The 20,279-nt window shown below is 38.1% G+C and overlaps 1 protein-coding gene across 2 annotated transcripts in view; it reads left to right on the top strand.

Moving 5' to 3' along the window:
• Nucleotides 1-15,308, top strand: part of hsf2bp (heat shock transcription factor 2 binding protein) — a 36,294-nt gene extending 20,986 nt beyond the window's left edge. For both annotated transcript variants that reach the window (XM_062975160.1, XM_003218947.4), the window contains 2 exons: nt 8,669-8,772; nt 10,629-15,308. In XM_062975160.1, coding sequence (XP_062831230.1) covers nt 8,669-8,772; nt 10,629-10,837 — 313 coding nt within the window. In that variant the 3' untranslated portion in view covers nt 10,838-15,308. The remainder of the gene's footprint in view (nt 1-8,668; nt 8,773-10,628) is intronic.
• The last annotated feature ends 4,971 nt before the right edge of the window (nt 15,309-20,279 follow it).

The raw sequence follows: 20,279 nt of genomic DNA, 5'->3' as shown, positions 1-20,279 counted from the left end.
GTAAACATACCATACTAAAAAATTTTGCTTTCTTCTCCTTATTGAAAATAATACACACCATATATGATAAATATTTTAGTCTTTGTGTTGTTACAAAGGATGGTCAGCAGAGGGTGCCAAATGCATTTTAGTAAATCTAAACTTGGCAGAGAACAATTACCAAGGGTAAATGTCTTGGGCCAGGAGAGCATTTATTTAAAGATATAATGATATAGTTAATGAAATGTACATTTTAATACTGTTCTGTAGTATAGATAATGTATAATTGACATCAGGATGGGTGCTAAAGAGCTAAGGAGCAGCCTCTGGGCTGTGTGCCTGAGCATTGAGCTTTGCCCTTTGAACAGCTTAGTGAAAGATGTTTAAACTCTCAATTACTTCCCTATTTTCTGCATTCCATGCTAGATTGCCTTCACATAAGATCTTGTCTATAAAATAAACAACTGAAGGAAAAACACAAACCGCACCCATGATTTTATATGTCACCTTTAATCTGTTTTGCCATTTCTGTTGATAAACAGACTGCAAGACCATATGCAGAAGTACTAATATTTCCTATTGTGAGAGTATTTATATGACTTTATTTTGGTGGATTATATGAACAGCTGGTATTTACAGTTTCCCAGTGGAGATGGGGCAGGGTGGACTTATGTACTCGGGTGAGACATGCTCTTCAGCTTGAGAGATAGCAACCATCTTGAATGCTTGACAGGTTGGGATTTTCTGTGTTTATACAGGATTTTTCTTTCCCTGCAAGAAGAAGCTATTCTTTTGTATAACTATTTCAGAGTGAAAGATTTATTTTCAAAAAGAGACAGGGTGAAGCAAAGGCAGAGACCCTTGTGGCTTTTGTCTACTTGGCCACTTTATAGAGTGCTGGGGGACCAGATTCTGAAGGAGCAATTCCATCCCCCTCAATCTGAAGTTCTAAAAAGCTATGCAGTACTATGATACTGTGAAAAAGAATCAGTTTTGGACTAGTTGAGATATCCTGAGACCCAGAGAAATAATGTTGAGATTTTTCACCTCTTTTTCTTGGGCTATAAAATTTATCCCACAAAAAACAAACATGGAGAGAAATATTGCCAAAATGGTATTTCTCTACAGTGGACTAAAGGATAGTATACCTGATGAATTAGTCTTTTCCTACTGGTGATCTTTCTTGTTGTTTCAGTCCCGAAGTGGATATAGGGTAGACATTGTAGTTTATACACTGGACATGCAAGAAGCTATATGTCTTACAAGAGAAAGGTCCATGCCACAAAGCTTTGTGAGGTATCTACACTATGTATTCAGACACTGCCAATATACACTGTCAATGTTGTTGTTGTGTGTGCCTTCAAATTATTACCAATTTATGGCAACTCTTAAGTTGAACCTATTAAGAAGTTTTCTGGGCTGTGTGTGTGGCATGCCTATGGTCTCTCAGTGGGTTTCCATGGCTGAGCATGAAGTTGAAGAGTTGTAGAGAAATGCTCAAACCACGAGATCATTTTGGCTCCCATTTCAACCTTACATGTATCTATTTAAAAAGAGAAAAATAGATACCACACCAATGTTGAATGGAAGAGGAAGCAATTTAACTTGAAGCTTTTCCTCTGAGCTTTACCAGGCCTAGTATAAATCTAAAGGAGATGCCAGAAAAAAGTACAAATAGTCAAACAAAGATAGACGAGAGAGAATAACTCTCTATTTCCTGAGAGGTACTTCTAATCTGCTTTCCAAGGGTGTACATGCGTTTGATATTTTCTTGGAGGAGTGGTTACATCCTGCAAGGTATAGACATTGCTGTTTCAGTTACTTTTTACTTTTTATGTGAGGGTAAAATGGGTGATCTACAGGTATCAAAGCTAAAGGCTCCTTTTGCATTATCTGTGATGATTTTCACAGAATGAGAGATAGCCTATGACCACATATTGGTGACCTCTAGAGATATCCTTATATTTTCTGCCAGCATCTTTCACACTTTTTATAATGAGCCAACTGCTGTACATGAAGGTAAGTTAATATGCTACCATAAGGAATTGTGAATTTCTCCCACACACAGCATCCTTATTAGCGGATGATATTCTGAGCCTGAAAACTGTGTAGATGGACATACATTCCCTTCTTTTCAGTATCAGAGAGAGGTAAAATTGTATCTGACTCAGCCTGAAACCAATTTATCCAAGTGTACTTTTCTAAAGGTTCAAAATTATTTCAGAATCTGTTGAACACATGCCTAAATGATGAAAGGCCAAAACGTCCTTGTTGATTTTTGTACTGCTTAAAGAAGCAATAGTCTTGTTCTTGTAAATCATGTTATTTTGAAGAATTCAAGTACTTGGGCGCCATCCCATTTTGAAAAAGGAGCCTGATGTCGGTTTGGAAATGGAGTTGGCAACAAAAAACTTATCTAATATTCTCCGGAGTCTCTCTGTATCCAAGGAAGAAATCTATTCTAGGGATATTTCATTTAGGGAAAATATTTTGCTGTGAGGACCCAAAGCAAGCTGGAGGCTACACTTCACACATCCCTGTGGTATATTTATTACACTGAAATACCTTTTCTGTACCTACCACTTTGACTCATAGTTTATAAAGCAGATATAAAACCACAATCCCTTAAAAACAAAGAATAAAATGAAGAAAAATCCATTAAAGACAACTTTATTAGGAAACAAGAATGTAATATAATAAAAATTACTTTTTAGTTTTCTGGCAAATTAGTTTTCTGTAAATATGTCTGCCTGTTTCTCATCCTATAATTTTTTTTAGAGAAAGTGACAAGTTGGAAAGTGAAATCACATTCTATTGAAAAGATTAGTATAGAAAAGAGATATTGTATCCCTATAGCACTTTGCATATGCCTAATTCTGTTTGATCATGATAATTGAGAAGGACTGGATTTGTTAATACATGGTACCTCTGGGGAATACCAGGAATCTCCAGGTTGGGGTGGGAAATCCTGCCTGAAATCCCAAAGCTGTTGCTGGTGTGTGTTTATAATTCATGGCTTGATGGATTAATGCTCTGACTCAGTGTAATACAACTTTCTGTGTTCGTAGGTATTTGTTCTAAAAATTAAAGTGTTCTTGTCACAATGTATAAGGATCTTTGCAGGTGTACAGCTTGGTAATGCCATTCATTATGGCACACAGGCTTTGGAGAGGCTTTGGAGAAGAGATTACTGAGCATAGCACTTATTCTGTGTGTATATTCTGAAAGTGCCGTTTAAACAGCGACAAGTGGTTTGATGAGACTAGTGTCACTTTAAAAATGATGGCATATGGTGGCTTTTGTAATTGGAATGGATGAACTATGGTCTTTCTGCAGTATAAATCGAGTTTTGAAGTGCAAACCTGTTGTTGAGACTCACTAACTAAGAGGCTATAGCTGGCAATAATTAAAGCTCTTAGATCCACGGAGGGGGGGGGGGGAGGAAGAAGAGGAGGATTTTATTGATTTCTATCCTGCCTTTCTCCCAACAATAGCACCATAGAGCATTCACCGCTACAATAGTGATAAATCCAAGACCCTTCCCAAATTGGAGTTCCTTTAAAAAGTTAAGCATCTGGGCTATCAGAATTAGTTAAAGCCTGCTACAGCACTTGAACATTGGATGTGTCACCACTGTGGCAGATCTGCCAGGACAAGTCCACCGATAAGGTGGCCAAATGGCTGAAACAAGACAAAGTCACATGGCATGGGGTGCAACTTAGACCTAATCCTATACTTCAGTCCATATCCATATTCCCAGCAGTGGTGTATCTTCACACCTGTCCTAGACCTAAGTCAAAACATTTCTAATTGTGGAGAAAAAAAGTAAAAAAAGCTGCTCCCACATCAACTACCCTTCCCATTTTCCATTGTCAGAATATAGTACATGGTGTAAGTCAGTATCCAGTCACAGGATTCTTCTAGCCATATGAAAAACCCAGGACAGGAGGCTGAAAATCAGATAAAAATTGCTCCAGACAGGCAACTGTGCAAATTTCTTTCCGTAACCCAAGACAAACACCCTCTCCATTCTGTTCCAAAAACTTCAGGCACCAAGTAAGACTCTTCTTTTTCTCACAGATAAGCAAGGGGAGGAAAATGCTTGCTTCAAAACATAGCTCTTACTAATTGCCTCCCTTATCATCCACCAAATCAACTTTTGTGTTTGGGAATGTTCTCTTTTGCTTAAACTACAGTACTATAACTCTCTGACCCTCTCCAACTTTGGGAGTATTATCTCCCACTCTGGGGGAGGTAGTACATACACACACATCATGCAAGCAGGCTCTTGGTCAACGAAGACTAGACACTTCATCCTATATGTCCTATACTTCTCATTGTAGAATGAGTCATAGCCACATATATGTAGCATAACAATCAGAGCATATCACAAAGGGCACTACTACTCCTGGGTGAAGTATGCTCTTTGTCCCTGTGGACTCTTTGTCCACAGGATGGGAGGCTATTAAGGCACTTAGGAGCACTATCACTCAAGAGCATCACTCTTACTTTTGCTTTAGGCCCCTTCTACACTGCCATATAATCCAGTTCATATAAAATCTGGATTTTAAATGACAATGCAGAAGGGGCCTTGGGATGCTTCCAGACAGCTCCAAAATCTGCGCCAAAGCAGGTTTAAGAAACCTGCTTTGGCGTGGGTTCCCATCCCCACTCCCAAAATCCAGGCCTTCCGGGGGGGGGGGGGGGGGGTGTCTAGATGCTATCCTGATAAATATTGGGATAGCATGCAGCCACCCCGAAGCCATCCAAACAATCCCTAAAATAAAAAAAACTTACAGGGCCACTCTTAAGGTAGAGACTGGGGGGGGGGGGAAAGGAAAATCGCCTCCCACATTTCCTGTCACCTCGTTTCTGTGATGGGTGCCATCCCACACCTTTGGGCTCCAGAAGCCCAAAAGGTGCGAGATGGCTGTGGGAATTCACCCCCGGGTAGTTCCAGTTGGTCCTGCAACTACCTGTAGGTAAGCCCCCAAAGGCCCAATATCCCATTAGACTTAGGTTTTTCAGGAAGACCTGAATCTAATGGGGTATTTTAATTAATTTGGAATAACCAAGGTTATTCCTAATTAATTTGTTTTTACTGGGGGTATCGTTTGGACACCCCCGGTAAAAACCCAGACATGTCCTGGGATATGGGCCTGTCTGGATGGGCTCATAGTTTGTAACAAACATTTGCTCTATAACCAAAACTCAGGACAATGTTTTCCAGCTGCTGACTATTACTTGCTACTTTCCTTCTTGAGGCTCTCTTCAGAATAAGGTTTTCTAGTGTCATTAAAGCATCACTTTTGTAGTATAAGCAGTAATTAGAATACTAATGATTTGTGTTCTGCTTCTGTTAATACTAGTGGAATTGGATTTAGTTGGGTGAATAAGGGAACAGTTTTCCCTCCTCTCTCATCTTTTGCACTTGTAGACTCTTCAGAGAGCTTCCGCTGTTTCTTGTTAAAAAGGAAATATTTTCCATAAATTAGAGGTGGGGGCTACTCTGTGTTTCCTTCTTCCATTTAAGCTTGTTTTCCTCAGTGCTTTGAACTACAGTTTTATCTCTACACAGGTCCAATAACTACTGTTTATATACAACCCCTGGCTTTAAAACACACATGTGATTTTCCTGCTAATGCTACTGATTTTGTTATCTTCTTGAAAGACACCACAGATGTGTGAAAAACATGCATCCTTGCCCTAAAATAGCACATCATATTGCAGATTTCCCCCCCTCAAAATGTGTTTTCTCTTCATGTTCAACTTGTTACTTGAAAAGAAAAAAGAAACATTTTCTCTATTAAAGAAGCAGTGCAACATGGTCAGCAATAATTTTATTGTGAAAACAAGTAGTTCACAATGTCGTATGAAAGGTAGCTGAAAACCAAGACTACACACAAACCTTATAATGGTTCTAGTATTAAAAATGTGTCTGAAATCATTCTTATTTTTTCCCTTGTGTTCAAGGGCGCAGTTCCCAGAAGTACAGGGATAATCCCAAACCCTTTTTTCAGTCAGGCCAAATGGACTTGCAGTCTGTGCCCAATAACAGTGACTAGGAAGTTCATGGCTGTTCCTCTGTGGGATTGTTGACCTGTTTTTCCCTCCAGGTACATTTCTTTAACTCTTGCAATCTACAAGGTGGATAAAGAAAGGCAAAGGTTTGCTGCACAAGCTGAAGGCATTTCTGTCATGGATCTGATACTATGGGGATTATTCCCATTCCAAAAGAACTTGAATTTTTTTGTGTTAAACTAGTTGAGTGTTGCAGTTTCAGAACAATAGTAAACATTACAAATCTAACTGTGAATATAATTGAATTACAGTGAATTTTTTTATTTTTAAGATGTTTTCATTCTTACTACACCTGATACACTGAGAAAGGCTTTTTGTTATAATGTTTAATTATTTTATAAGGTGATTCAGTTTTTCAAGTAAAATCTGTTTCACGTTTATACTGAATTATACTTTCATTAGGTGTTTAGGAGACTCTGTCATTATGAGCTGAAGGGCAGAACCGCCTATCTCAGTAGTCAAATGTGGAAAAAGAAAGACAGTTGAAGATAAGGCCATTAGTTTATTTGTTTTTGTTTTTCCAATCTAAAATTCAAGAGAGCTATCATATATAGGGAACTGGAAGATATAAAGTGGGTCTGGGATGACAGGTACTGTCTTGTCTCCCTTTGAATGTACCCAGACAAGCCCATTTGACATAAAGCCCATCCCATGTAACACAGAGGCAGAGTTTACACAATTGGAAAGTTGCTCCATCTGGAGTTATGGGAAGCAGGATTGAGAAAAATTATTTTCTTCAAAAGCAGGTACTTCCTTGCTTGACAATTCTCTTTCCTGGCTTTAAGGAGACAAAAGGCTTGAGTTTTTTGCTGGAGCTTTTGATCAGGCAAAAAGAAAACACATTAGAAAATATAAAAGAACAACTTTCTTTTTGCCCCTTCTAACATCCTTCTAAGAGAGTTATGTGGAACAGGTAAATAGGCAGAACAGTCATTTGTGATTTTCCCCCCAATCAGGATGAATCTTATGTTAGGATTAAATTACGAAGACCTTTGCCAATTCCCAGCCTGACTTGAACGAGAATCAGATATTCAGAATGTTCCATTTTGAGCCATATGGTGCTGTGTGCATGTCACAGAAAAGAGAGTTCAGTCAGTTGACCACTTCTGGGTCTCTCCATCCCAACTCAACTCCAAATAATTCTATGTAGACCATGAGAGAACATTGATGGATGCTCCTTTTATCAACTATTGAACAAGTGAACATCAAGAAAATAAGCATGAAGCAATATGACTCTAGGCAACCATTTTCTTTTCAGTCATTTCTTCAAGCGTATTGTATTTTTATGTAGAGGGAACTGGAGAAAGCTGAACTGTCTTATGATCAACAGAATCTTAGTAAATTTATTGTATGGGGTTTTTAATTACATATATATATATAATTTAAAACCCCATACAATTAATTTACCAAAATTTCATTACTGGAAGAAGTGGAGCTGTCTTATGATCAATGACATTTTAGTAAATTCATTGCATGGGATTATATACAGTATAACATTAAAAAAATTAAAAACCACATGCATTTAATTTACTAAGATTTCATTGATCATATGATAGCTTCACTTCTTCCAGTTCTCTGTATATAAAAAATTAGATGGCAAGGAGAATGCTGGGCTAAAACCTTTCTCTTTGAAATGTAGTGTGCTTCCATGCAGTCACATATGCCCCTCATGCATTCCTGAAGTGGTACAAACTCAGGCAACTTTGCTACATACAGTGTACTTGTTGTCATGGGTTTGTAAGACAGTAAAATACAGCTGCCCTGTGATTAGAGCAAGTAGCTAGGCTCTCCTCTAAGGACTGCTGAGTGTCATGGGTTTGGGGTGTGTTGTGTATGTTGTTGTTGACATCTACACTAAGCCACCATAAGGAAAGTTCAGTTGAAAGGCAGGAGATTTATTTGGTCATGAATTGTTTTATTGTACTCATTATCTGATGAAACTGGGATATTGGAGAACATTATTGGCAATGAAGAGATTGGTATGAGGCACCTTTTTTGCTGGAATGTTCTGTTCAACCTGGTAATATGGGAGGACAGACTGCTACTGTTGTTGAGAAAGAACTGCAGCTTTGTTAATGAAAGAGATCAGCTGATTCAGGGAGTAATGTGATGCAAATGAGTTTTTATAGACATGTGGCATTTAAAGCTGACTTTAAATAAAGGTGTTGTTGAAGCTAGAATGAATGAAGTGAAACACAGGATGTAATTGTCTGAGGATTTCTATTTCTATAAAGCACTGCTGGCCTATTTTGTTGTTGCTGCTGCTTTTTTCTGTTTAACCAGGATGATGGACTGTCAACTGGGGAGTATCTGTTCAGCGGACTTCACTGAATGTGTTGTATTATAATTTTAGGCTGTATTTGCATGAACACCTTCAGCTAGTTCAGAATTTATGTCTTGTCAGGTTCCTGAAACTGTTTTAATAAAATAATATGGATCTGTAAATTGAAAATAAAGAATGTGTGGGATTATACAAATGTGTGATCTGTCTTGTCTTCTTATGTCTGCAGGGCATTCTTTTAAAATCTTATTGGAAGTGAGGTGTATATGTTATTGTGGTGGGAGGCAAATGTGCACATTTGAATCACCTTTTAAATATGTATTGCAGGCTGATGCTGATGTCCCTATACAACGTAAGTATTAACGTGAAAGGCTTGAAGTACATCAGTGAAAACTCAGGATTCTTCCCATTACTTTGGTGGCTCCTGAATGGTAAGATCTTTGTGAATGCACTGAATCAAACAGATATACTACTCAAATCTATTAATATGTTTTTTTTAGCCACCTCCCTGGAGTGCTTTAAAATATTTCACTTTGAATCTCATAATTTGCAAGAGATTTATCTTAGAAGTAATTGTTGGTGGGAGGGAGAAGGATGGGTGGTATAAAACAGAAAGAACTCTCTCATTTGTATGGGTCACAGAGACCAAAGGAAAGAGAACAGGTTGCATAACTGTAATTGTAGCTCTTTGAGTGATCATCTGTGAACTCACAGAACTCTGCCCATTCTCTTCTCATGCCCTTGCTTCCTTCAATCCTTGGCGTCCATAGAATTGAGTGTTTAGGCAGGAACCATGTCAATATGGCACCCAGAGGATGTTGAGGTTTTCTGCCAAATTACCACAATCACATTTCCCAATCTACAGAACTCCTGCCAGTTGTCCAGCCTCTTGCTAGGAAAATATCCCCCTTCCCCCCCATTGCAGAAACTTCAGCTTAAAATAAAGATACATTTGTCCTAACTTTCTTTCCTCTAACTGCAATTTGCATTTTATCCTTTTCATAACACATGCTTAGATTAAAATCACACTTGAGTCTTTCAAGGTAAGTCTTCATAACATTTCAGACATGTTACTAGTAGCCTCTCCATAAAGTAGCTGTAGTTTCTAGCAAAATATTATATACAATGTTCTAATGCCAATTAGGAAACACCAAAAAGCTTGTAATTTAGTCAGTCTTGAACTTGATATCCTTTATGTGCTAGCAAGATAAATCCCACCCCTGACAAAATAATACTGCAGGTAGATGTCAGTTGAATTCACACATTTATGGAACCTGTTGCTGATTAAAAGGTAAGCATTGAGGTTATGCAGTTACATAAGCTCTATTTTAAAGATCTACTTCATTTGAAAGTATGCTATTAATGACACGTGATTACAGTATCTTTCTGTCTTATCAGTTGCTTTGGTTAATCACAGTTAGTAACTGACATTAAATACAAACGCTGTGCTGGTTCTTGAGGTAATATTAGCAAAGCCAAGGTAAATTTTCAGTATATTGTCAAGAAATTTTATCAGAATACAATATAATGACTCTTTATTGTATAACGAGGACAAAACAAACTCTAATTTGGCTGGCTTGGATTTTTATAAACACACTGTTTAACCTTTAATGTGCGCTGCAGCACGCATTTTCTGAATGCATTTTGGAGACGTTATAGTTTCAAGTTGTCTAGAAGTCGTATTATAATTTTAACATAGATGTGTCCACAGTCACCTAATCCCATACAGATCTCACATATAATAGTCCAGACATCCTATTCTCTGTGAATGGAATTGAATTGTGAAAACTGTAGACAATTTTCTCTGACAGGTAAGAGGAACCTTTTTAGCTAGAAGCAAAAATAAAAACAACACAGTTGTATGTATGTGTGTATTTTCCCTACTTTATTCATTTGGCACATATTGTCTAATAGTGTATTGAATTTAACTGAAGCTTTCCGAAGCATAATTGAGAAGTACTTACTCAGTTGGATGCTCCAAATTAAAAATTTTCTTTAAAAGCACATAGCTTCTTTTAGCACATTTGTATTAAAAGTTCCTGGCTATGCAAAGTAGCGTGCGTAATATTGATAACTGTACTTATCTAGACTCCTCATTCTACTTTTCTTCCTCATGGCATTTAGCCAAAAAATTCAGCTCTCCTCCTCCTCCTGTGCATTCAGTTAATGTGTGGAGCACATCTGTGAATCGGTCTTCTTTGAAAAACTTTATTTGAGGTGGTCATTTAGTTTTCTGCTCCTTTGTAAATTCCAAAAGTTAGCTAGAGATTTTTTTCTTCAATTCTAGATCCAGATGCAGAGGTGTGCCTTCATGTATTACGACTTCTCCAGTCTGTAATTTTAGAGCCAGAGGTTTTAACCAAGTTGGCTCCTGGAATGCGTGAGTCCTTGCCACTTCCACGTATCCATATGCTATCAAAGAGCCGCAATGCAGATCTGAGAATCCTGGCTCAAGAACTGCTGGAGGACCTTAAAGCTTTAGAGTATGAAATATAAGGTTATGTTCTTGTCATTTCTAGAATGCTATGTATGTATTTAGAAAAGTCTTTTTTGTAATTAAATATGTGTATGGCCAGTGTGCCTATGCAGAAAAAAAGTTGCCATAGGTGTATTCACCATTCTTCAAGATATCCATGCTAGCCATGTACCAAACCCTCACAAATAATGACTATGTAAAGTTCAATGTTAGTTGAAATTGAAAACAACTGACTGCCAAATCTTATGACTTTTTCTAGTCCATATTAATATTTTGGAGGGGAGCACAATCACATGCTTTTAAAAAAACCTCTTCCTTCTTTAATCACAGCAGCCTTCCTCCTACACTAATTAAATGAGCTTAAGAATGGGCTCAACATTTCTGTCTATGCAAAAAAATGCTTGTTAAAAGTCTGGGAAAGAAAGAAAAACTGATACTTGGGATCAGAGAATCTAAACAAAATGCAGTCGTGGTGCTTTTCCTCTGTTGTTGGCTTCCATCTACACCTTGTACCATAGCTTCTGCCCAGTTGCTTTCTGTATTACTCTGGGCAGGTCAGGGCAACAGAAGTGATGGCAACTAGCAGTGGATGAAAAACCATATTGCCTGTACCACTCTGGGCTTTGTAGTGTGCTTCTGCTACCATCACCCACCTGGAATAGCATGGCTAGAAGTGTTTCTCCACCATACTATCCTGCCAAAGTATTTTTCCCTCAGTGTCTTGTTTGTTCCACCTGCCTCTATGTGCACTTTCGCAGACAGAGCCTTTGGTACAAAAAGGTACGGGATCGTCTAACCTCAGTATGGTTGACTTGAGTAACTTCTAAAAAATGTTGGTAGCTAAAAATAAAATAAAATGGGTAGCATTGGTTCTGGTGACCCCTGACTTTTCCCCTGAGCCTGGTGAGTGCTTATACTGATTATCAGCAGGATAAAAGTTTTTAAAAAACAAGTTAAATTGTGAGTGACATTTTAAAAAGGTGATTGGTTAAAAAGGTAAAGGTTTGTAACTAGGTCTTGATAGAATGAGCAGAGAATGACTCATTCCCATCCTAAAGTTATAGTTGTGGTAAACCTTTCTGTGATCCATGATAATCCATTGTATAAATTTTATAATGGAGAGCATATTTTCAGGAGTTTGTTTTCCTGTCTGCTCCCCAAAGTTAACTTTCTACTGAGAACAGTCACATTTGCAGGTTGCAAACCCAGTAATGCCAGAATAGTATAGAAATACTACCCTGTTTTGCCTGATTTTTTCACAACATTGAAATGTGAATTCTCCAAATAAGAGGATGAATATGAAAGAGAGCTGATAACCACTCATTTTAAACCAGTGCCACTCCTTCATGTGCTTGTTTTATTTGGTGAAGGTATACACACATGGAGAATAAGGGAAATCGCATAACACTAAGCCGTGAGAAAGAAGGTTCGATATCAGAAAAAAAATGTTCCTTTTTTGTCCTAATGTGGGGAATCACCTATAATGTGCTTCTCTGCAATATATCTTAGCAGATATGTAGAGTAGTTTCATTTCACTGTTCCAGTGTTTCACTTTGTTAAAAGAACCTTCTATTTGATTTCAAGTCTTTAGAACTCTTGAAAGATGCTGCTTTAGAAACTCAAGAATTATGAAAGAAGGAAATTTGATGCAGCTATAGTTATGTTGTGTTTTTGTGTGTTCTAATGGAATATAACATGTACAGTTCTTGACCTGTGAAAATGTGCCATTGTTGCTGTTTGGATGTTGTTTTGCACATTTTAACAGTTTTGCTCCACTCCATCCTGAGTCAACGTGTGTTATTCTTTCTGCTTCAATGATGTCAAAGACAGAATGGAGTAAATAAAACTGCATATGACGTTGTATGCATGTGATGTTTATCTGTTAACGTTTTACATGATTGAAAGATATAATGCAAATAATTTTCTGTGGGAAATTACAATAGAATGCACCAGAATGGTCACGTTTTGTTATTGTATTTGCCTTTTGTTCCTTCATGTTTTAGTACATAGGTAGAAAAAGATCAGAGGATCACTGGAAAGAAACATGTGGTTATATCAATACTTATCTATATACCATTCAGCATCACATTATTCAACTCCAGGGGAAAATCTCAATTTCTAGTATCTATATTTTCAAGCTGTAAGCCTTGTGAATAGCCAACATGGGAGGCCTAACATGCAATATGGGCCTGTTTCACATATGGATAGGGAGACTTTATCTTTGCCCCTCACCCATGATCTTGATTCAAATTGGTGCTCATACACTGCCTATTTGAATGAAGCCAGAACAAACTCCCTTTCATTCCTGTTTCCAGTCCAGCTGCACCTCTTTGAAGCTAGAGGGGTGTTCGTTGGGAAAGAAGTTGACAGCTCAGAACAAAAATATATGTTAATTTCATGTAATCTAGCCCTGAATTGTCTGTCAAACGAGTATTTTCCACACACCCCATTGCATGTTAATTTCATGTAATCTAGCCTTGAAATGTCTATCAAACCAGTTTTTTTAGGCTACATATTGTGTTTAGGTGTCATTTTAGTTATTTGGAACAGGTAAAGCTGTTAAAGCTTACAGCTCTGACTTTGAACAGAAAGGATCGTGCAGGTAGTGTCCTGGTTTATGTGCCTCTTCTGTGGGATAGAGGGATAAACAAGTTAAATTGTGAGTGACATTGCACCCCCCCCCCCCAAGGAATAACTGCCATTCTGAGCCAGAATGAAGAAGGGGGCATGAAGACATCATTCCACCATGTCTCCTGTGTCACTATAACAATATAATATATAATAATCATATTATGATATACTAATAATATATATTGTATATGCATATAATATTAATATTATAATGTAATACAATATAATAGTAATACACTATTAAAATGGCATATTTATATTATATGTAATTTTAATAATATTACAATATAGTGTTATAGTACAATATAGTAATATATAATTCTTATATTGTGATATACGAATAATATAATATATTGTATGTAAGCCGCCCTGAGTCCCCTTCGGGGTGAGAAGGGTGGGATATAAATGTTGTGAATAAATAAATAAATAAATAAATAAATAAAATATCAGGTGTGTGGATGTTCTAAAGTCTGGAAGAACTGTGTACTTGCAAGTATACCTTTGTGTTAAATTCTTGTCTTAAATCCCAATAATTCCAATGGTATACTGAGTAGCTTGATGCTCATGATTACTAGCCAGAGTCCTTACCTTTTGGGCCCCATCACTCAACAGACTGCCCCAGTTGCAGTCTAATATTCAGACAGATAGCCATGCTTGTCTGTTTCAGTACAAAAGGTATCTTGTAGCAACTTTACTTATTGGGATGTCATGGATTAAAGGTGAGTTCTTCAGATGCTTCTAAGTTAGTGGGCTGTGGTCCTTGAAAACTGAAGACTATAATAAATTAGTTTTTAAAAATTCCCACAAGACACTTTTCTAAGCCAAAAATGAAGTGGTTTCTTAGTATATAGCAGTGATGCTATAATTTTTGAATGGCAGAAGACCAAAAAGAATAGACATTCCACTATATTGCTTCCACACAGTGTTTGAGATCACAGCTGGATATTTGCAGTCTGAAGGTCATCTGAAAATGAGAGAGCTGTGGAAACAATCTCTTTATTCTCAGAAGGAAGAGAACATCCAGTAATATTGCAAGAACGTGCCTAGAAATACCATGATAAAATTGCTTTAGGCAGCCTGCTTATAACTTCCTAGGTTCCCGTCCTGTATAAACATTTCAAGTTACTGAGCTAATTGATTCCTCAAAACACATGTACCACTATTCAATTGGTATTTTTAAAATTCTAAAATAGATTAATAATGGATGAATGAAATTTGGAATTACAATTCAACCACTAGGTTTGATCTTGCTGTCTTGCTATACATATAAATCCTAAATGACCCTCTTACAAGAAAAAAGTATGTTGGCAAGATCAGTTCTGACCAACCATGTGCAAGGATTTCCAAAGTAACGCCAGAGCTGTAGACCAGAACTGACTAACCTTATCACTTTTGGACCACAGTTCCTACAATCCTCCAGCTATCAGGGATACATCTACACAGGAGACTTGATGCAGTTTGACACCACTGCCATGGCCCACTGCTATGGAATTCTGGAATATGTATTTTAATGAGGCACCAGCAGTCTTTAGCAGAGAAGGCTAAAGATCTTGTAAAACCACAGCTCCCATGATTCCATGACATTGAGCCATGTCAGTTAAAATTGTGTCAAACTGCATATGTTCTATGCACATTCACCTTTTGGCCCAGACTTGTGTTTGATATACCTGTTTTAACATTTTATCTTGTAAGATTGTCCTTTTCGATTGTTTTACCGATATTGTTGATTTATTGTTGTAAATTTGTGTTTTTGTTTTGATTTTATATTGTGATGTTGGGCAAGGCCCCATGTGAGCCGCCCCGAGTCCCTTCGGGGAGATGGGGCGGGGTACAAGAATAAAATTATTATTATTATTATTATTATTATTATTATTATTATTATTCTACAGTGTAGATACACCCAGGGCCACTGATCATGCTGGTTGAGCGATTTTGGGGGTTGTAGTTGAAGGCCTAAATCCAATTGCTTGTCTCAAGCAGAGTAGATCCACCAAATCAATAAGATTGTGTAAATATTGACTTGCCACTCAGCAGTTGATTCAGAAAATTTATTATGGTTGGGACTAGCAATGGGCAGGGGCAGAAATCCAACATAACTTTTCCCAGATCTGCTTTTTTCTGTCAAGGGTTATATAATTTATTGGGGAACAGCTGCTGGGTCTCCTGCCACGGGTGTATAGGAGTGGAGTCTGCTGTGGGCAAAGCTAGAACCAAAAATAGGTGAGCCTGCCATTTTGTTATCTCGCTGTCACTTTTATATGTGAGAGAGGGCTTTTTTGTGTTGTGCCTCGATTTGCAACTCTGCCTTATTTATGTTCGCCTGGCACAAACTCTTTTTCTCTCTTTCTCCCATACTTTTAAAAGTTTTAAAGATGTATTTGGCTTTTACTTGCTGCTTCTGTTTTATTGGTCTGTTACTGACATTTCTGTTTATGGTGACAATGACTGATATGTATATCGCCAACTCTTATTTGTAAGTAATCTTGAAACTCTTATGAATATATGTCAAAATAAAGGTAGGTGCAGCAGTACAACAAAACATCACTATAGTATTTTTTTCCAATGAATGATGATTTCCGCACACTGAAAAAAATACAGTATTACGCACTGTGTGTGTTTTAAATGGAGAATGGCTTGTGATTTACATAAAATGTTATGTTGATTTGAGGGATAGTTACTCTGAAGACTGCACAGTTTTTAATGATGATTTTGTGTTCTCTAATTATCACACATTTACAAGTTATCACATTGACCTACATTTTAGTTTGACTTGAGCTACTTTGGGTACAAAAGAAAGTACTTGTACAGGAGATCCATTCATTATCAGTCAGATGCAAATAAAAGATTGGTGAGGTTGATGTTTTAAAGTAGACATCCCCATTATAGGAGGGATTTTGGTAGTCATGGTGATTTATCCCTTGTATGTTTTGAAGTGCTTGGGAGTAGTCTGCTTTGTTGGGTAAAATGTCTGTGTCAGCAAATACTATGAAACAAAAAACCAGCCAGAACTAGGGATTACTGCTGTGACTCAGATCAGTTCCTCCTTGGATTGCAGGTGGACACCCCAGCCATTCTTGGGTTGTTTAGTCAAGTTTCCTGCATGTTAATGGGTCACTTACAGAACTACCATTAAGATGGGTAAAAGCACCACCTCCGGCAACAGATTTTGAGTATCCTGAACAGAAGCATATTTTTAGCCTTCTTTGCCAAAAATGCTAGCGTCTTGCCAGAGCTGGTTCAACAATGAGGTGAATTAAGCGGTTGCTTCGGGCGCAAAACATACGGGGGGCGCAGTCGAGTTTGCTTCTTCTGTTGATTTGTTGTAAGACATGTTTTGGTGTTTAATTTGTAAAATCTTAATGTAATTTGATGTGTAATAGGCTTTTCCGTAATCACTCCTTATTATCCAACATTTTTGCTTATCCAACGCTTTTATTTTTCAGTGATTGGTTTGGGGGGCGGGGGGCACCAAAATTCTGTTTGCCTACACTTGAAAAATACCTAGGACCGGCTCTGCGTCTTGCCAAACTACAACTCCCATGATCTGTAGCACTGATTGATGGCGGTTAAAGTGGTGCCAAACTGTATTCTGCAGTGTAGATGTACTCAGTACCAAAGGTGCTGAGTTTGTGTAGAGTTGGCTCATCCATCTCACAAGGAGAACCAAAGCCACAGTGTGCATTTCCAACAAATGCTAGGAGGGAAAACAAGCAAGGCTGGTAAATCCAGCTTCTCCCCTTAGTGGAATAATCCCTACATCACCCCTTGCAAATTAGTCAGTGTAGCCTAGTCACACTACAACAAAGGTTCTATGGGAACGAACAGTAACAAAGATAAGGGCATGTGGTGTGCTACTAAAAAGATAAAGTGCATTGCAAAAGATGTGTGAAGAACAAATAGCTCCAACCGAGTTTGGCCATATTTTACAAGGAAAGGCCTCCTCAGCTTAGTTCTCACTTGAAAGAAAATGCTTTCTTGATGCATTTCACCATCCAAATGTAAACGTCCCTATATTGTCCTGCCAGGAAATGTTTGTTGGAAACACAATTTCTTCAATAGCTGGAGAAGTCTCTCTCATCTTCAGATAGTTGTTTAGTGTTTGAAGGTTTTATCTTGACATCCAGTGAGTGAGTTAGTAGCACTTCTGGCGTGTCTACTAGCTGACCACAGTTTTAATAAAAAGTTTACAGTAGAAGTCCATTTGCAATATGTGGAGGCTTAATGTTCAGGGAAAACTTGTTTTTGGGGTATATGTGTACAGTGCTATTTGGCTAGCTCATGCTGTGTTCAACATGAATTGGTTCTCCATTTGGAAGAACTGCCTACTGCCCACAAATTTCTCCATAAGACCACCTATTTCAACCTCTTGGAGCAGTTTTTAAAATGCAGAAAAGGAATGTAAAATGCATCTGATGAATTTTTGAAACTGTGCACAGTATTTCAAAATAAAGAAAAGCAGATATCCTGTCTCCTGAAGAATTGCTTTGTATGTGCACAATTTGATTACTGAAGAATTGATATTTTGAGGGATGAAGATGGAAGGGAAAGTGGTTTGTAGACCACACCCAAAGCCAAGACCCAATATAATTTTGGGGACTGAAAAGATTCCAAAATTTTATCAACTCTGTGATGTGGTAACCAAAAAAGCCAATACAGTTCTGGGAAGCATCAACTGGACTATAATGTGCAAATCAAGTGAAATAATAGTACTGCTCTTCTGCTTTGGTCACACCTCACTTGGAAAAAAAATTGGTTCAAGAAGAATATTGACAGGGTAGAATCTATCAATTAGGAGAATGAAAAAAATGAGAAGGTCTGGAAACCAGGCCCTATGAGGAATGGCTTAGGGCACTTGGTATCTTCAGCTTGGAGAAGAGAAGATTGAGAAATAATATAACCTCCTTTAAACAGCTAAAGTTATATCATGCGGAAGACAGAACAAGCTTATTTTCTATTGCTCCAGAGACTAGAACATAAACCAATGGATTCAAATGATGAGGAATGAGATTCTACCTAAACAGTAGAAAAAACTTCTAGAATGTAAGAACTGTATGATAGTAGTATCTGAGGGTTGCGCATTCTTTCTTGGCAAGTTCTGAAGCAGAGCTTAACATGAAAACTTACTTTTTGCTCCATCTTACTCCACCATACCATTTCCTGTTAATAAAGCATTTTAATTACAATTTTATTAAAGTCTTTTTTAAGAATGGATAATAATAATAATAATAATAATAATAATAATAATAATAATAATGGATAATTAATAATCTTTCTACAAAAACTTACCTTCTAAACCCACATATAACCAAAGATGAACGAAACTAACGAATAAAAATAAGAAAGGAAATGCAGAATCATGAAAAATAAAAAGCTGAATGGGGCTTCCATCTAAAAGTTAGTTTTTCAGGGATGAAAAAAAGGCCATTAAGTTTCCACATGCCTAGTTGTTCCACAGCGGGATTGTTGTGCAACAACAAATCCTGCAACAACAAACCAGGGACGAGCTTGTAGTGCTGCCTAGTCTGGAGGAAGTCAGCAATGCCATCAGCCAACAAAAAATAACAAAGCCAGCGGACCTGATGGGATCCCTGCTGAAATCTTTAAAGAGGGTGGACCTGAGCTGTCACAACAACTCCACCAGCTCATTGAAAAAGTGTGGGTGACTGAGAAAATCCCAGCAGACTTCAAGGATGCCACTAACATCAACCATTTCAAAAAAGGGGATAGAACAGACTGTGGAAACGAGGTATTTCCTTTTTAACCTCCGCTGGGAAAATCCTTGCAAGAATCTTTGCAAACCGCCTTCTACCTGTCTCAGAAAACACCCTCCCAGAATCTCAGAACAGCTTCTGCCCCTCCAGAGGAACAGTGGACATGATCTTCACTGCATGACAGCTCCAAGAAAAATGCAAGGAACAAAATCAACCTCTGTACATGGCATTCATCGACTTTGCAAAGGCATTAGAGACAGTGAGTCGCAGTGCCCTCTGGACCATCCTCCAAAAAATCGGGTGCCCTGACAAATTTGTGAACATCCTGAGGCTCCTCCATGATGACATGATGGCAACAGTCTTGGACATCAGTGGCTCCCAAAGTGACCCATTTAAGGTGGAATCAGGTGTCAAACAGGGATGTGTTATTGCCTCAACCTTATTTTCCATCTTCATCGCTATGATACTTCATCTTGTTGATGGAAGCTTCCCACCAGAGTGGAAATCATCTATCGGACAGATGGCAAGCTATTTAACCTCTGCAGACACCTTCGCAGAAGCATACGAGAAGCTCGGCCTCTCATTGAACATTGAGAAAACCAAAGTGCTCTTCCAGCAGGCACCATCCAATCTCTCTGCAATGCCAGGAATGCACTTAATGGTGTAACATTTAAAAATGTTGACCCCTTGGCAGCCACCTCTCCACAAAAGTCAACACTGACATCAAAATACAACATCACCTGAGTTCTGCGAGTGCAGCATTTCTCCAAATGAAGCAGAGAGTGTTTGAGGATCGGGATATCCCTAGGGATACCAAGGTGCTTGTTTATAAAGCTATTGTTCTCCCAGCCCTGCTATACGCCTGTCATGGACTGTCTACAGACATCACACTCATCTCCTGGAAAGATTCCATCAGCGTTGCCTCCAAAAAATCCTGCAAATCTCTTGGAAGGACAGGCGGACAAATGTCAGCATGCTGGAAGAAGCAAAGACCACCAGCATTGAAGCGATGCTTCTATGCCGTCAACTCCGTTGGACTGGCCACATTGTCCAAATGTGTGATCACTGTCTCCCAAAGCAGTTACTATACTCCCAACTCAAGAATGGGAAACGTAATGTT

Source organism: Anolis carolinensis, chromosome 3 (assembly GCF_035594765.1).
Source record: "Anolis carolinensis isolate JA03-04 chromosome 3, rAnoCar3.1.pri, whole genome shotgun sequence".
NCBI lineage: Eukaryota > Metazoa > Chordata > Lepidosauria > Squamata > Dactyloidae > Anolis > Anolis carolinensis.
Note: the sequence above shows the minus strand (reverse complement) of the source record. Positions and strands in the feature narration are given on the sequence as shown.